Below are 18,420 nucleotides of genomic sequence, written 5' to 3' on the forward strand. Positions count from 1 at the left end.
ATGTTTTTTTCCATGTCTTACTCTGAGAAAAGAAAAAAGAAAAAAGAACACACCATTCATGGATGACAAAGCCTACAGGTGCACACATGCAAGGTTTTGGCCACTCATCACTCAAAGCCTTTCCCTGTTTCTTAACTACAGAACTGATTCCTTTAATGTTAAAGTTCTCAAGTTCTTCACAAAGCTTTATGACATGAAGTTTCCTTTCTCTCTGAGGTGTCTCAGGACAGGATAAACAAGGAGGAAGTTCTACCAGAACCTCTGCCTGCTTTGCTATGTGTCTTTCTAGGACTCTGGATCAGATGGAGGTGTGGGGATTCCCCACAGGAAGGTAATAGGTGTCAGAATATACATAGTGCAGTGCTAGAAAGCCGAAGACGCAGGGAAGGCACAGAATGTCTATCAACAAGCACGGGGCAGCAAGAAACACGAAAAGAATGGGAGCCTCGGTGTCACTGGTGACTGTCATGTGATTCTGGCACATGGCTTCACACTTCTGAGTCACAGTTTTCCAACCTGCAAAACCATGATCATTATTCTTGCCCTCATTCCCTCTCAGGGTTTCTGCAAGCATAAATAGAAGCAGAAAAAATAGCAAGTAGAAGGCATTTTGCAAATCAATAAGCAGGCAGATGTTAAAAATGTTTGGTAGGCAAACTGATTTGCAGGGGGCTTACCTCTGAGGCTGAAGAAGGACTTAAAGGGACTTGGGGAGAGGGATAGGAAAATGGTGAATATTTTGTACCATTAGTGTTCAAGAGAGTAACCCATTATTTAAAAATAAAAAAACAAAATCCATATTACATATTGATTTGTAAGATAATTATGACTGTAGGAAAACCAAAATACCAATAACAAGGAACAGTAAGTTAAACAGGGGTAGTAACTATTCACTACATGTTTGTACAAACTGGCAAGTCAGGCAGCATGCTAGGTACTCACATAATTCATCTTAATGGCATCACCATCAGCTAGGTCCTATGACCCTCATTTTGTCCATAGAGATTAAGGCAGACAGCTTAAACTTGCCTGAGGTGGACACAGTATAGGGGTATTGGTATTCAAACATGGTCTATGCTCTCTCCACTTCACTGGGCCTCCCTGTCTTATATTCCAAGCCCCACACACCAAGTCCTTCCTGTGTTCCAGTCCACTCCCAATACTAGCTCTTCAGGGAAGTCCACAGTCCTCAGACAAGGAAGCCAAGAGCTTCCTGAGAATGTCAAATAACATATGCCCTTTCTTAGTGCATTTTATACTTTTATTTTCTATTACTTGTTTTCTGCTCCTATTTCATTGCCTTGATTAGATTACAAGCTCTTTGAATGTAAACAAGGTGCACATGCCCCCCACCAAACTTAAAAAAAGCAACCTCCCTGCAAAAACCAAAAAAGGACAGATGCCCATCATCACTGCTCTGAGCCAGGATGGGACCACACAGGTTAGAGGGACACAGCTGCTATCCCCAGCTGCTCACAAGCCTCATGGTTGAGATTTGGTGGTGGAAATGACCCTAAACTAATGCAGGAATACACCTTTGTTCCATATCTGCCATGGTGAGTGAGTGACTGAAGCAGACATGAATTAGCCCATGATCTGTGAGAACATCTGGACAGAGCAGAGGGGTGGACTGCTCTGGGTGGTAGAGACTGGTCAGAGTGAAGCACTGTGGGCCAGAAATGTGTGTATTATGTCTGGGGGGGCCTGTGGAGACTGTGAGAGAGGGAGAGATGCACAGGCAAGGCACTGTCACATGGCAGCCATCAGCAGTGGCTTGAGAGCACATTTTTCCCTGACCATAACTCGGTCCTCACGTCAGCTCTGACCACTTCCTAGTCAATAGGAAAAGAAGAGAAACGGGATGTTTAGGTGGCATTTTGATGGTTGTTAACTAAAGTATTTTAGAGCACAGTCTCCAAGCTGAAATTCTGCTGCTCAAACTGAGGTCACTTGGTGGTTTCGGCTGGGTTTGTGACTCTAGGATGGGAAAATAGGGGTCTCTTTTGGAAAGAGCCCATGCAACCCAGTCCCCATGCAACTGTGCTTGTGAGGAAAATGGCTCATTTTAGGACTGATCAGGCAGTTGATGCTAATATTAGTTGAGAATGCTGCTGGGCATGGTGGTACATGCCTTCAATCCCAGCACTGCAGAGGCAGAGGCAGAGGCAGGTGAATCTCTGTGAGTTCTAGACCAGTCTGGTATCCATAGTGAGTTCCAGGCCAGCTGGGGCTACAGGAAGACCCTGTCTCAAAAAGACAAAAAAAAAAACAAAACAAAAACAAAAACAAACAACAACAACAACAACAAAAAAACCTGTAATATACAAGAAGAGCTTTTACCATTGTCTTTTCTTTGCAAAATCTAACAAAACAAGCTGTCACGTAATTTTGAAGCTTCCCATGAGGAATTCAGTGAATGCACTGATCCTCGGCCAGCTTGGAGCCCTCAACACCAAAATAGACAGCAGCTTGCCTCTGTGGAACCTATCTGCCAGAGGTAACCACCACACAGGGAACGGGAGTGTTCCCTTTCCTAAAAAATGGAACTGAGATGCTGAGTCTCCCCTAGGAGTTGAGATGTTTGTTAAGTGTCTTCCCTAGGAGCAGACATGCTAAGAGTCTCCCAGAGAAGGAGCTGAGTTGGTTTACCCTTTGCCCTTAGGAACACAGGCTGGGGAGGGGGCTCCCCATCTACAGTTGCTCTTGGAAATTCTCAAATTTTCTCTGAGACTGAAAGAGCACCTTCCAGCTTTCTTTGGGTTTGTGGCTCCCAGCCTGGCCTCCTGTGGTGGTCGGAACTTGGAGCCTTCAGGGAGTGTTCATTTTTCCCAGTACTTTGCACTGAACATAGTAGCCCATTTCTCATTAGAGTACCATAAACCAGCCATTACTGTTCATTAGTGTCAATGTGCTGGCAGGGTTGGCACAGAGGGGCACTACGTAAATGTGTAAGTTTGGGCTTTAATGGGTTTGCTATGCCAGTGCCAGGAGACCTGGGTTCTTGTTTTATTGCTACAGGTTCATGGGTCAACTGTACTCAGAAAGTCATTTAATGTCTCCATACCCTAGAACTGAGGCTGTTGAAAGAGACAGAATTGGAGGAGGGGAAGGGCAGCCAGGCTGCCAGGAGGAAGCATTTGACATAAGTGTTCTGGGTAAATTGTTTGCAGATATCACAGAAGGGCCCTAATCTCTATGGCTTCAGTAATTTGTTGCAATTTATTTCTTACTATATTTTTTTCTAGCTTTGTATTTTTCATTGTTTTCCTTAAAAAGTACTGCCAAATTGTAAGAGCTCTCTCAAAACCCTGTTTTCTTCCCCATTCTTAAAATGAGTGTGCACTCTAGTCCAGGAGGCTTGTTCTTTGCTAGTGAAATTGTTGTCTTTTCTTAATTTTTTTCTTTTGAGGAGATAGGAGGAAGAAGGGCTGGGGTGGAGGAACAGCACAGCCAGCTCCCATCCCTCAACGCTCACAGGGGGACAGGCACGGCAGGACAAGTAGCATCAAGAAGATAGACTGCACTGGTCCTGCTGTGTGGGGAAGAAAGCCTGGGGGTGGTGGTGGTCAAGACCTGGCTGGTGACAGGAGAAGTGGTGGGAAGCAGTTAGATATGTAGGTGGGGGAAGTAAGAATCTTGTAGGTAGAGATGACCAGGTTTGCTGCTGAATTTGATTAGCTCAGTGGAAAAAGTAGAGGAGAGGGTCAGGTAGACAGGGATCCACTTGCTCAGAGGGAGCCTGGGCGTGGCAGCTCAAGCCAGTAATCTTATCATCTGTGAAGAGGATCACCATGAGTTCAAGGCTGGGTTGGGGTATATAGTAAATTCCAGGCTAGCCTGGGCTAAAGAATGATATATCAAAATAAAAACAAAAATAAACAAAACAAAACACAAAATATCAAAACCCTAACAAAACCAAAAGAAGGGCAGTTTTGAGCATGTTGAGGCTGATGCCTGGGATGCTCAAAGAGGCAGTGCCAGTAGGTTCCTGGTACTCAGTTTGCAAGGGAAGCTGACACTTGACTTTAGAAATCATAACATACTGTGGATTTTTTCCCCAGACAGGGTGGGTGGGTTGTTCCTCCCTCCTTCCCTCCCTCCCCTTCTCTTCCACTCTTTTTGAGGCAGGGTCTCAAGTAGCCCAGGCTGGCCTTCAACTCACTATATGACTCTGAACTCCTGATCCTCTTGCCTTTACCTCCTAAGTGTTGAGATTAAAGATGTGTACCAGCAACCCTGGCTAGTGGATGTGTCTAAAAACGATGGGTCTGGATGAGCATATATGAGAAGGCAGAGAAAAAGAAGAGCCTGAGATTAAACCCTGGAGTACTCAAGCCCTTAAAGATCACACAGAGGAAGAGGACTAGGCTGAAGAGAGCAAGAGTAGCCAGGAGGGAAGCCAGGAGAGGGGAGTGCTACAGACAGGAAAGAACAGGGCTCCTTCTGGGAAGGCTGGAGGCCACTGGCATGCAGAACAGGATAATACAGAAAAGTGACCTTGGGGTTTGGCACAGAGCTCAGCAGGCACCTAGTTAGTTAAAAGGAATTTCAGCACATGGATCAAACAAGAAATCTGATGGGAGTGAGTTAATGAGGAACTGAACATAAACAGAACACAAACAGATCTGTAATCATTACAGACATTAAACTAGTACTCCCTCAACTGCCAGTGTTTTGCTTAGTTCTATCAGACCTTTAAGTCATGAATGAATCCTATCTTACATACATGGGTACAAAGAATACAAGAGGTTCGAAGGGTCTTCAACTTGTTCTCTGAGGCTGTTATAACCTCATCATGTTTGGATATGTTATAACCAAAATCAGACAAGGATTTTTTTTTTTTTGAGACATGGGTTCATGCAGCCAAGACTGGCTTCAAACTCACTATTGAGTTAAGAATGATCTTGAACCTCTGATTTTTCTACCTTTATTTCCCTAGTGCTGGGATTAGAGGCATATGCTACCATATTTGGTAATCTCAGCACTTGAGAGTTTGAGGCCAGTCTGAGTTGCCAGAACACAGGAGACCCTGCATTAAAAAAAAAAAAAAGGAAGGAAGGAAGGAGCACAAATTAAGAAATTACAAGATAGCATCTTTGTTTTGGAGATAGGGTCTCATTTTGCTCAGACTGGCCTCAAACTCACTGAGGACACCCTTGAAGTCCTAACCTGCGCTGGGCTCTTTCCCCTTACTTAGGCTCTCTCATTGGAGGACTTTTCTATGGGTGATTTAGAGGCCTGGCAGAATCTGGGTAACCTTGGCTCAGCATTCTCTGGGCTCTGCCAGGGGAGTCAGCCGATGGCTCTCGGCAGTGTGTGAAAGGCCTCTTTAGGAGAGCTGTGGCTCTCTAAATCTCCTAACAGTAAAGGTAAGCTTAATTTTGAGTGATGGCTTTGCAAGCCCTTTTTATTACAGATCTAAAGCCACTTTTTCCAAGAGGCTTTATCAGTAATAAAACTGACATTTTGATTGCATTAGTCTGTCTCTTGTATTCTTTCTCTCGAATGGTTCAAAATGTCAGAGGAGAAGAGGGACACTATTTATTGAGCATCCTCAAACCACAACCAGACTTAGAGAAATTGCATCTTATAATAATTAAGAATGAGGTATTAGCCCCTGGATAGAAATAAAATAATGGAGCAGAACAGGAAGTGTGGAAACAGACCACTGGGTACTCAGGAGAGATGGTGCGATCGATGCTTGATCTATCAGTGGAGAAAACATTTCCTGCAGCTATCATGGGACAATCCACGATGAGGGTGGAGCTGACCTGTCTGGTGATGAATCAGGTAGGGCTGTGGGCTGTGGGTTGCCTCTTTTCCTACTATCTTAGATTGGTTAACATTGTGCTAGGACACTTCTCATGAATTACATGCCTTGTTTTCCATTAGAGCACAAGTTCCTCGAGGGCAGGACTGGAGTATGATACCTTCCACCCTCAAGAGAGCCTGGTTCAGTTACAGAGACCAGACACACGAATGTCTGCAGGCCGCTCTCATTCTCACAGTCACTTCTATTATCTGGCATCAAACTTTGATTCTTTTCCTCATTCTTCAAGGCACTGAGATCCAAATTAATACCAAGTTTTGAGAGGTATTTTGATATTCTGAAAATTATTTAAACAGCTGTGTATTTGCTTAAGAGGAGTTCTTCCTAAGTCAGACGTCTGAAATCTGTCATTCTGAGGCGCATATGGGACAGAAATACATGTCAGAGATGAGCCATGGATGCCATTTTCTCATTATCTTCAAGACCTGTCCTTACGACCAGGAGAGAATGAAGCAACACAGCACTTCCCTCCCAAGTACTTTTTCCATCTCTCACCTCACTTCATCCTCACAACAAACTGGCAGAATGAACGAGGCAGGGATTAACAATGAGGAGATCAAGGTTCAGAGGCAGAACTTCAGCTTCACATAGCAGATCAGAAGATCTGGGCTCAGACGCCAGTGTTTTTTCCAACAGGCTGGCTGCTGCCACCCATCACCCTCTCAAGGTCTGATTCCCATCTACACTATTTGTAAGTTATTGCCCATCGCCCCAGGAGTCAAACTTCAGGATTCTGTCTCAAGTCCACAGTTTTGCACTTAAGTCATGTGAATCAATTTAATTTTGTCTTTATCTCCCTCATCCCACTCTCTATTTTGGAAGAGGTCAAGTGTTTCCTGACAAAACACAAAGCAGCAGCCTGCCCTCTTGGTAAACACAGTGACCAAACACAAAGCAGGTTTTAGTACGCATCCTTGGTCTCAGCTTGGATCCTGACAACCAGACCCTCTCCTTGCCTCTGTCCCTGGTAACTCCAGGTGCTGGTCCTGATGCTCACATGAACCCCCTTTTTTTGTTTGTTCTTTGAACAATTCCCTGGACCTTCCTACGAGTCTGATGACTGTCCTCATCTGTCTTAGCAATGTACTGGAGGATTCCTCACCCAGCTGACTCTCCCCAGAGGGTGCTCCACTGCCTTAGCCAGAGTGAAGCTTAGGTCACAGCAGGATGGCTGCCTTTTCTTTTCTTCAGGTACCTCACCACTGAAGAAAACCCAGAAAGCAGGCATGGAGCAATGTAGAAGCCAGGAGGCTTTTTTAGGTTTGTTACCTACATCCCAGATTGAGTGTGAAAGGTAGAGATACTCACCACCTGACCATTAGCCCATGCTCCATGAAGTTTTTCAGGTTAGGAAGGGTTTGCCTCAAGTCTGGAGTCCCCAGTCCATGCTGGTATCTCAGCTGCAACGGAAGAGAACAGAATTAAAAGGTTTGGCAGTTTCTAGGCAATGCTTTAGAAAGAAGAACTCCAAAAGAGGAAAAAGAGGAAACATTTAAGTGTATGATGCTCGTACCAACCACACTGGAGGGATGGTATTTAATGGGTGCTTCAACACTGTGACCTTGAGCCCTAAATTTGGAAACACTCAATGTGGTCTACTGTGGACCCTGGACATTTCCAAGACTCCTGTATCTAGTTTTTTATACTCCAAGACTTCAGTGGGGTTTTCTAACACCAAGGACACACATCATAAAAGGAGTATTCCATCAAAAAGACTTAGAAAAAGACAGTGCTTCTGGACTGTGTCACAGACATGTGGCTTCCCGAAGTCTGCCCACACTGCCGAATAATTCAGAAAAGTGCAGCCTCATCATTTCTTCTTCATATCTCTTTGCTAACCATGCTTTCCCTAACACTTTGGGCTGCCCCAATGTTTTGGGTTTCTTTACCTTTTTTTTTTTCTTAAATTTTTAAAATTGAATTTTTGTGTATTTCATACAGAACATCTCAATCAATCTTAATCATCTTTATACCCCCTTCCCCACTGGCAGCCTCCCATAGCCCCCCCACTGGAATTCATACATTCTATCATGTGTGTTAATGCCTGTTGTGTTAAGTTAGTGTCCCCAGATGTTCTTCAGTGCAAGTTCATCCACTGAGGTCTAGTCAGCCTATTTAGAGTCCCATGCTTTAGGAAGATCAGCTATTCTACACCCAGCAGTAATCACCCAATGTTTCTTCAGCTAGACTGGGGTCTGCTGTCCATTTCCCCAGTTCTATGCTGGGTTTTTGAGTTTGCATGGGTCCTGTGCATGTTGACACCATTGCTATAGGTTCATATGAGCAGGGTCCCCGGAGCTTATAGGACTCTATTTCTATATGGTCATGCACTTCCTCTCTGGCTCTTACAATCTTTCCACCCCCTCTTCCACAATTTTTCTTCAAAGCTCCCTTTCCTTCCCCATTATGTGACTGCTACTCCACCATGTATCTGACCTCCATGCCAGCTTTAAACTGGTATTGCTTTATGGCTTTTTTCCTTCTTTCCTCCAGCCTCCTCCTCACAGCAGCTGCCAAGATTTATAGCTTGCCTGCCCTGAGGAATTTTCTTCAAATTATAATAAAATTTTCCTAAGACTTCAAAAACAAAACAAAATACATTTTATTTTAAATTATGTATTTAGATGTGTTTCTCTGTGTGTGTGTTTGTATACATAAGTATGGTACCCATAGAGTCCCTCTGGAGCTGGGGTTACAGGTGGCTGGTGCTGGAAACCAAACTCTGGTGCTCTGCCAGAGCAGCATACTCTCTTAACTGCTGAGTTATCTCTATAGCCCCTAAATTTTTTTATTTGTGGGCCAGAGAACAACTTGTGGGAGATGGTTCTCTACTTCGACCATGTAGGTCCTGGGGATTGAACTCAGGTCCTCAGGCTTGGTGGCAACTGCCTGAGACATCTTGCAAACCTAGCATTTATTTTAGATACTGGTAGAGTTCCTGATCTTACTGGCCTCCTTTTTTTGTAAACAGGATAAAGACCAACCTGTATTCATCTGATTAAAGTGTCTGAAGAGTGGCTGGTGCAATCAACACTCAGTTAACAAACAGCAAATTGTGTGTGTGTGTGTAAGCCAGAACCAATCTTAGATGTCATTCCTCAGGAGTCATCCTTCTTGTTTTTGAGACCAGGTCTCTCATTAGCCTGGAACTTGCCAAGTAAGCTAGACTGGCTGGGCCAGTGAGCCCCAGAGATCTACCTGTTTCTGCCTCCACAGCACTGGAATTACAAGCATACCACTATCTATCCAGGGCTTAGCAACTCACTTCTGACAGGGACTGTACTCTACATTTCTCTTGAGTCTCCAACTCTCATCCTTGTCTGAATGAGAGCTAGTATGAAGCTCATGGATTTATTTCTGCTATAGATGACTTTCTAAAATTAAGTAATCTTCTTTGTAACCTTTTTAAGTAGCTTTCCCTGACCTCTTTCTTTGACCACCATTTGCTTCCTTAGCTGACCATAAAAGATATACATAGTCACACATCTACTATCTGTGCATCCAATACACAGCGGTGGACAACAAACCCTTGCCAAAAAAAAAAAAAGTACTTTTCCAAATAGCATAGTATATATGAACAAAGTTAATAAACTTTAGAAAGTTTACTGTATTTTGGCATGCACATGTGAAGAGGCCTCAGTTTTGAGGTTTTATCCTCAGCACCACAAAAAGGAAGAAAAAAAGAATTTGAGAGGCTAAGTAAAACTAATTTAGTTGATCTTTCTGAGTGACAATAAGGATTTTCCTCTCTGGTACTGAGATTCTTAAGAAGTACAATGCACAAGCAAGATTCCAGAATATTCTGAAAGAGTACACTTATAGAGTAAGGATGGTGTTAAAACTAAAAGGTATCTTTGGCTATTATGCAACCCAATCCTTTCCTCCTCCAGATGTGGGCACTGAAGCCTGGAAAGGGGCATAAATTCTCCAGAGCCACAGGGTCAACTTCACAGAAAGAGCTAGTCAGTGTCTGCTTTTCACCAACCATGCTGTTCCACATCTCCCTGAAGTCTGAGGAGAAAATTGGGAACACTATTTGAGAAGACAGAGGAAAATACTCTTTCCCTGCTTCAAACCGAGCTTGATGTCCTAAATCACCTCCTGAGAGCTGCTAACCTTGAATCATAAGATCAACTCCATATTAAATTACATCATTCCTAGTATTAATATAAAAGCATTTTCCCATACATTGATAGAAGCAAAATGGCTGATATCCCAATATGACATTCCTGAATTCATTGTTTCAATAAAAAGTGAAATTGTTTACACATGGCATGAAAATTTCACCTGTGATTCATACTAAAAATATTAAATATAAAAAGACTCCATACAGAATAACACCAGGCTGCGTCTCTGGGCTCCAGGTTCCACAGTGGAAGGTGGGTGTGGAATTCTTTGCAGAGACCGAAACGAAAATTTCTTTCCAAGTCTGAGTTCAACCAAAAAAGGAAAATGTTGGAATTTCAAGCCTTCACCAAAATCTTACCTGTTTAATTGTTGTATTGCAGTACTGTATTGAACTATCATAGATTCTTAGGATTTTATAGCACAGAGAGACCACGGAGATCATCTTTCCGCTTAAGAAGGCATGTGTCCGTGTCCTTGCCAAAGTCCCAGGGCTGCCAGGGACAAAGCTGATACTAGAGCCCTTAACAGCTTCAAATTCTTTCTATGATACCAGTCTGTTTCTGTTTCTTTTCCTTTTTTTTTTTTTTTTTTTTTTCCTTTTTGGACAGGGTCTCTTTGTACCTCCCGCGGGCCTGGAACCACTTTAGAAAACTGGGCTCGTCTGGCCTTTTGAGACAGGGTCTCTCTGTAGCTCCAGCTGGCCTGGAACTCATTATGAAGACTAGGCTGGCCTTGAACTCAGAGATCCACCTGACACTGTCTCCCAAGTGCTGGGGATAAAAGGCATGCACCACCAACTCCTGGCCTGATACCAATCTTTTTAAAAATATATTAAAAAAACTTTTTAAAAAAGGCTTTCAATGTAAAGAATTAAAAGAGAAACATTCATGTCATTGTGTTGGGCTTTTGGCTCAGATGGTTGAGTGCCTGCTTAGCATGCACAAAGCCTTGGGTTCCATCCCTAGCATGGCATATATACCAGGCATGGTGGCCCAGACCTGTAATCAAGCTCTCAGGAGATGGAGAAAGGAGGACCAGAAGTTCAAGGTCATCCTGGGCTACATAAAGAGTTTGAAGTCACCTTCGAGACACATGAGACTCTGTCTCAAAAAAAAGTTCATATTATACATGTTCATATATAAATTTAACTTTTACTAATAAACTCTAAATCCAGTTTAAGAAGTCTAAAATACTACAGTAGCAACTACTATCTACTTCTCTCCTCCCTTCAGCTTTCTAAACAATGCTATTAACATTTCCTATCTTCCCTACTTTAGACAGCATCTCCCACTTCTACTGTAAAGGCTGAGCTGAGCGAAATTCCCAGTCTTATCCCTGTTTCCATGTATCTACTTTTCATTAAATCTGCATCTCACTCTTTAGCCTTCCCTGCATACTTTCCTCCCCTTGTCCTTCCATATACTCAATATTACTTTTTTTTTTTAAATAAGGTCTTCTGTAGTTCAGGTTAGCCTGAAACTTGCTATGTAGCTGAAGTTGGCCTTGAATTCCTGATCCTCCTGCTTCTACTTCCCAAGTGCTGGGATTGTAGGCATGCACCACCACAGCTGATTTCAATATCATCTTTTATGTAAATGCTTAGTGTTCAACTCTTTATGCTGCTGTTCAGTGTTGAGCCAGATAATGTTTCTTGTTGCTTATTTGAAATTAATAGCTACCATTTTCTCCTGTTTGCTGAATTTTTTAAATATAACTACTAATAGATATTCTTTACACTATGACAAAACCTTAAAACTCTTTTCTATCTGATTTAATATCATTTCATCTATCAAGTCCATTTCTCCTAGACAGACATATTTTCCGAAGTAAGCTAAATCCCTTCACTTCTCTGAGTTTCACTTTTCTTATGTATAAAATGGGGCTGTTATCTGCTCGTAGCAAAGAACATCATGGAATGGCCCAAACCAGTATCTGGCATCAGGTAAGTGCTCAATATATAATCCTTAGTATCATTAATACACATGTGTATTCTTTCTGCTTGATCTCTACAGTGTCTAAACACTAGGTTGGGCCTAAAATTGGTGCTCAATAATAGTTTATTACTTAACTAATTAGAAGGGAATCAGCAGAGGAAGAAGAAATGAGTTAATTCAAATCAAAGGGCAAAGTCTTAAATGTACCACTTATGTCTTTTAAATGCTAATTTTGACTAGGCTTCTGACTGGAGAGACAGTGATAAAAACACACATGTTAATAGCTTCAAAGTGATTACACAGGGAAATGGGAAGACTGACATGATGTGGGTGGTCAGAAACCAGGGTGACTGATCATTTGCAAATTTCTTTCTGGATTGGGCTAGTCAAATAATTTGAAGCTTAAAAAATTTCATATTCTTAGGGCTGGGTGTGGTGGCGCATACCTTTAATCCCAGCAGAGGTAGGTGGAGCCCTGTGAATTCAAGGCTAGCCTGGTCTACATAGTGAGTTCCAGGCTAGCAGGGGCTACAGGGAAACCCTGTCTCAAAAAGAACCCCCCCCTCAAAAAAAATTTATATTCTTTAACAAGTTGCCCTGGTAGGGTATTGTCAAAAATAGAAGAGAAGCTGGCGTGGTAGCACATGCCTGGTCTAAGTAGCGAGTTTCGGGCCAGCTGGGGCTACAGAGAACCTGTCTCAAAACAAAAGAAAAAAAAAGGCAAAAGGCAAGGACATGGAAAAAAGGAGGAAGAACTGGGTTACTGGACTTATTAAGTTCCTTCCTACATGTCTTGTTCACTCATTCACTACATGTTGCTGGTGTGCCCACTGGTAAGGCAGCATCACCAGCTGTACTGGGAACCACAGATTGAACAGAGCTCATTACCTTGCAACTCCAGCAAGTTCTAAAGCCAACTGGTACCTTGTCTAGAAAACAAGGCCAACAGTAACTGCCCAGGATTGCTGGGGACTTGATGAGAGCTTCCTTTACAGAGAATGGCAGCCCCCAAGGCCTGGCTTTGAGAGGGTGATCACATAGCTGTTGGGTTTAAGGCGCTAAGCTGAAGAGTTCTCTTTTATCTTGTCAGTCCTCAGAACCAACACCATACCTTTCAGCAGTAGAGGGAAAAGAGAAAAGTGAAGAAGCTGCTGTGCAGGATGGGTTCAAGATGTAGTCCTGGGCTGGGGATGCAGCTGAGTGGGTGGACTGCTTGCCTAGCACACACAAAGCCCTGGGTTCAATTCCCAGCAGAGCATAAAGAGGGTGTGGTGGAAAATGCCTACAGCTGAGCACTGGGGAGGTGCAGGCACGAAGATCAGAAAATGCCTATAGTCTGAGACTCTGGGGAGGTGGGGGAGGCAGGAGGATCATGACATACTCTTGCCTCAGTTCCATCAAGACCAGCGGTACCATACTTCCCTAAATCAGCTACTTCCGTCTCTTCCAACAGAGGAGGTGGATGACAAGAAGAAACCCAGGCAAATAAAACACTGCTTTGGGTCTAACTGCCTCAAATTAGCCTCTGAAATAAACACCTTTTGTAACAGCTTCCTACTGCACTGCCCAGAGTCTAGGCAGATTTTAAGTGGAATTTTGGTTTCAATTAGCTTGAAGTTTAGCTTTACTCTGATTGGAACAGGACTCCATGGAAGTAATTAAGCTTTTCTGCAATTTGATGGCTGGTAGGCAACTAGGATGAAAACTACACGGAGACACTAAATTAGATGGGAAGTGGGGACAAGCAGTGCTCGTGTGGTTTCTCTGGGAAAATGAACAAATAGCATTGTCTACTAGCAAAAGAAATTTCCTACACTCAAGCAGCCAGAAGGATCTGGCTTTATAGTTACCGGAACAAACAGAAAACCAGAGCAGGAGCGCATTTAGACCACAACACCCAACTACAGCCCTGCCAAATTCCACTACCTATTGTCTTTTCCTCACCCTCTTTTTCTGGATGAAAACACAGTATGTCGGTCTCATCCTGAACCACTGGACAGGTGCTGCTTTACCAAACATGACAGATCAATCATGATGTTAGAACTCTTGTGACTTGGAGTTAACTAGTTTACCAGTGTGATGAATGCTGCTCCATAGACTAGGTAAAGACAGTTTGGAGATGGAATTTAAAGAGAAAGCACAACTGCACCGTGAGAAGTAGATGTTGAGCTTCTGGACTCAAGCATCCTCCTCCAGAGCAGAGAAGTCAGGTTTCATTCCAAGTACTCAATTTCAGTTTTAATTTTTAAACACAATTTTTCTAGGTCAAGAAAGACTCTTGGGGTTCAGGAATTATTTTGTCATCTAGGTTTTGGCAGAGGAGAAATTCACTTTAGACAACATAAGAGCGTGTACACACACACACACACACACACACACACATACACACACCCTTCCAAAGTACATTCATCCACACAAGGCCACTTATTGCGTGGCTTATTAGTTCCATATGGATCCGGAGCTAAGCTGTATGAGATGCTTGATACAAACCGTCTGGTTACTGTGAGGGAATGTGGATGAATACAAGGCTTCAATAAGGTTACTAAAAGATCAACACTTTCATGATGGAATTACAATGAATTTGACTATAAAGAAAACTGGTCTGTAGGAACTGAAAAATAAGAAATTAAAAATGTACATTTGCATCAAAGACTTGTTAGCGTTCTGGCTTATGTAGTCAAAATCTCTCCAGGACTGGTTACCAATCTTTCATTTCCAAACACTAAGGTTTCACTGACATGAAAAGAACTAGACTATGAGCACTTCTGCGTCAAAACCAAAACCCTCTTTTTTTTTTTTTTTTTTTTGGAGACATGGTCTCCCTGTAGCCCCAGCTGGCCTGGAACTTGCTATGTAGACCAGGCTGGACTTGAACTCACAGAGATCTACCTGACTCTCCCTCCTGAGTACTGGGATTAAAGGCGTGCAAGCCCCACCACACCCGGCTCAAAATCTACCTTTCTAGAAGAAACTACAACTCATTCAAAGATGTGGAACAGCTACCTAGAGTATTGCATATGAGAAATCAGTGTCATACTGTGAGTTATTGCAACACATACCCCTAAGGAAAAGTATAAAAACTCAATTATGAGCTTTTGGTTGCAAGAACAACCTAAATATATTCCCAACCCCATCTAAAAGCACACGTCAGTCTTTTCCAGGATAGATATGCTGTAATGCAAACACTAGGCATGGCCAGACTTGCCTCCCTGAGCTCTGAAGCCAAGCGTCCACTGAGAGTTCCACAAAGTGACTGCCACTCCCAGTCACACTGCCCGGAATGGGGATTAATATGAAACCGAGATGGCACTTTGACAGCACCCACCCACCTGCTTTGCTTACCCTGAAGCAGGCGGGAGAGGCTACACAGCCTACTTAAGGCTGGTTGGGTTGAGTCTAGGATCAGAAACTAAGAGCATCAGGACAGGCTCTATTCTTTGTATTGTGTGTTGCTTTTGACACACTATGAAGCCCAGGTTGTATATGAATCAAATTTGCCCTACAAAATCCCTCATATTACAGACAATTCAGTTAAATTAGATGGTTCTTTGCATAGATTCTTGTATTCACTAGAAACGACTAGAAACATGTTGTATAAACTTTTCCCAGGGGGGATGAACCTATCTCAGATAGGGAATCAACAACAGACCAAAGAAACAATTCCACCCAAGTCTAGCTTGGTTTAACTGGGGTCGCACGCTTCGTGCATGGGCAAGGGATTCCCTAGAGGAGCACAGCAACCCGAGGATGGATGGCTATTCCACCAAACAAAAGCTCCTCCTCCTCAGTGGCCACTGAGAGATGCCTCCTGTACCGCTAGTGACACTCTCGTGAGGGTTGCTATGGGTAATCACAGCCGCTCTGATTTCAAGATGGCAATGGTCACATCCAGGTTGGAGGCCAGCGCTCCAGGACTGTCAAACTGCTGCAACTGTGTAATTAGCCTGATCTTCAAACCTCCATCAGTGCCTGCCCTTTAGTTACTACAGGGGCCAGGAATTAACAATGATGTGGATGAGCAAAGCAGAGCAGGTTCACTGGCAGATATGCAGTGAATTTTATTTTAAAACATCTATTTTTCCAAAGAGGCTAAACAATTTCACATTCATTCTGGCGGCACCTGCCTACATTTCTAACCTGGAGGCTTAGGTAAAAGGGCTGTCAGTCTGAGGATAGCTTGAGCAATTACAGCAAGACCCTGTCCCTTCATCTGAAGAAAATCAGATGAAACTAAGTATTAGAGTTTCATGAAATAAAAAATGAACTTAAGGCTGGGGAGATGGCTCAGTTGATAAAATACTTGTGACACAAACACAAGGACCTGAGTCTGATCACCAGTATCAATGGCATGTGCCAGCATTCCCAGCACTGACGAGGTGGAGACAGGAGGATCCCTGGGGCTTGCTGGCCAGTCAGCTTAACTGAATCCCTCAGCTCTAGGCCAGTGAGAGTCCTTGTACCAGAAATTAAGGTGGAGCTCGATGTGGTGGTACGTCTTTAATCCCAACACTCAAAGGTCTCTGTGGAGACCAGTGTGGTCTATACAGCAAGTCCAGGCCAGTCAGTGCTATGCAGGGAGACCTTGTCTCAAAAACAAAACAAAGCAAAACAAAAACTACCAGCAAAAAATTAAGGTGGAGAGTAAGAAGGACACTGAACATCAACCTCTGGCCTCCACATGCATGCACATGCGCACACACAATCAGCTCACATGGCTCACTGTAAATTTGATCACCTAAGGAACAGAGGCCATTCCAGTACTTCCTAAGCAACTCAGAGCTACCACAAATATCTTCTATTAATAGCAATTACTCAAGTCAGGAAATACTTATTAAACAGTCTGTGTGTGGTGGTAGTGATGATGGCAGAAATGTGTGTGTATGTGTGTGTGTGTGTATTTGTGTATAGACATATGCACACTTGTAGTTGAGGAATTAGGAAATAATTTGAGACTGAGAGGCAATTTGTGACTTAAGAGTTCGAACCTACACCCCAAGGTTTTAACCCTAATGCTTTGATCTTACCACCTGGGAGTACTGGTGCTTCTTTTACCAGCCTGTACTCGGTGTGGCACAGAGCTGGGGTGTTTACTTGCACATTTCATTAATCTTCAAAACAAGTATATGAGGGAGGTGGTATAAATCTAAATCAATGCAAAATAAAGTTTAAAAAGTTAAGGGAGTGGCCTGAAATTTCCCTGGTAGCATGTAAGAGGAGCTGGCATCTGAATTCAGCTTTTAAAAAAAAATTTTTATTTATTATTATTATTTTATGTGTACACGTGTATTGCTGCATGTAGGTTAAGTGCACCTGTGTTGTGCAATGCCTGTGGAGGTCAGAAGAGGCTGTCGGATCCCCTGGAACTGGCATTACGGACAATTGTTAGCTACCATGTGGGTGCTGGGATTTGAACCGGGTCTTCTGCAAGAACAGCCAGTTGTTCTTAACCATTGAGCTGTCTCTCCAGCCCTGAATTCAGCTCGTAAAGCCGACATCACAACACACAGTCTAAATATGGCTTCTCTGCGGGTGAGAAAAGACGACTGTCTTCCCTTATTCCTCACTTAATTCTCACTTACCGAGAAGACCATGGACCCTTATCAGAGAAACACATTCCTTCTCTTGATTTCAGAAATCTGACAAGAGTTATGTCTTGACCCAGCTGTTGTTCAGCAAGATGATACACATAGTGTTTTAGAATCTTATGCTTGCAAATTAATTCCCTCCCTCCATTTCCTTTACAGAATCTGGTAATGAAGTGCTTTAAACAAGATATAGCTTTCCAGAATTACTTTTCTCTCATTAGTGATTTTCCCCTTAAAATATTAAATTTACCACAGCAACTACTTTATGCCTTTTAAGTTGTTTGGGGGAGTCCTCTGACCTCACATGTGTCCACTGTTTAGTCTCTGACTGAGCATAAATAAATGGAGCTTCAAATACACCCCAAGCCAGCCCGGAGCATTTACATTGCTTCGCTTAACTATACCAATGGGGTTACAATTTGTTTGGGAATAATCTGAATCACTGTTTGATCTAACAATTCATTCAGCAAGAAGCAATGAACTCATTAGATATATATTTGCATTAGCCAGCTTCCTTTTACTCCAATGAAATTCCCGGGCAATTAACATATAAGGAGAAGAGTTATTTTGGCTCATGTTCTTGGAGGTTCTGGTCTGTGAGGAAGTGGCATCCTCTGCTTTGAGCCTCTGGTGAGAGCACATCACGGCCGAGTGTAGGTAGAACACACTGTTCACCTCTCATCAATCAGGAAGCCCAAGCCAGGAAGAGCAAGAGACAGGAGTCCCACAGTCTCCTTCAAGGCACGCCCTTAGGGATGTCCAGCAAAGCTCCACCCTCCTAAAGGTTCCCTACCTCTCAAGAGCACCAATTAATTCACAGATCTGTGGGACACAAACCCATCGCATCACAACAACACTGAAGACTACTACTTACAAGGTGTGAAAGGATATTATAAAATGAGGAGTCATAACTATTACTTTGAAAGAGGTCATCTGTTGATGG

At 43.1% G+C, this 18,420-nt stretch overlaps 1 protein-coding gene across 3 annotated transcripts in view; it reads right to left on the bottom strand.

Moving 5' to 3' along the window:
- Uvrag (UV radiation resistance associated) overlaps positions 1 to 18,420 on the bottom strand; it is a 330,970-nt gene that overhangs the window by 18,015 nt on the left and 294,535 nt on the right. For all 3 annotated transcript variants that reach the window (XM_029568839.1, XM_029568840.1, XM_008844232.3), the window contains one exon: positions 7,139 to 7,230. In XM_029568839.1, coding sequence (XP_029424699.1) covers positions 7,139 to 7,230 — 92 coding nt within the window. The remainder of the gene's footprint in view (positions 1 to 7,138; positions 7,231 to 18,420) is intronic.

The sequence above is a fragment of the Nannospalax galili genome, unplaced genomic scaffold (genome assembly GCF_000622305.1).
Source record: "Nannospalax galili isolate Female #2095 unplaced genomic scaffold, S.galili_v1.0 scaffold278, whole genome shotgun sequence".
Classification (NCBI taxonomy): Eukaryota; Metazoa; Chordata; class Mammalia; order Rodentia; family Spalacidae; genus Nannospalax; species Nannospalax galili.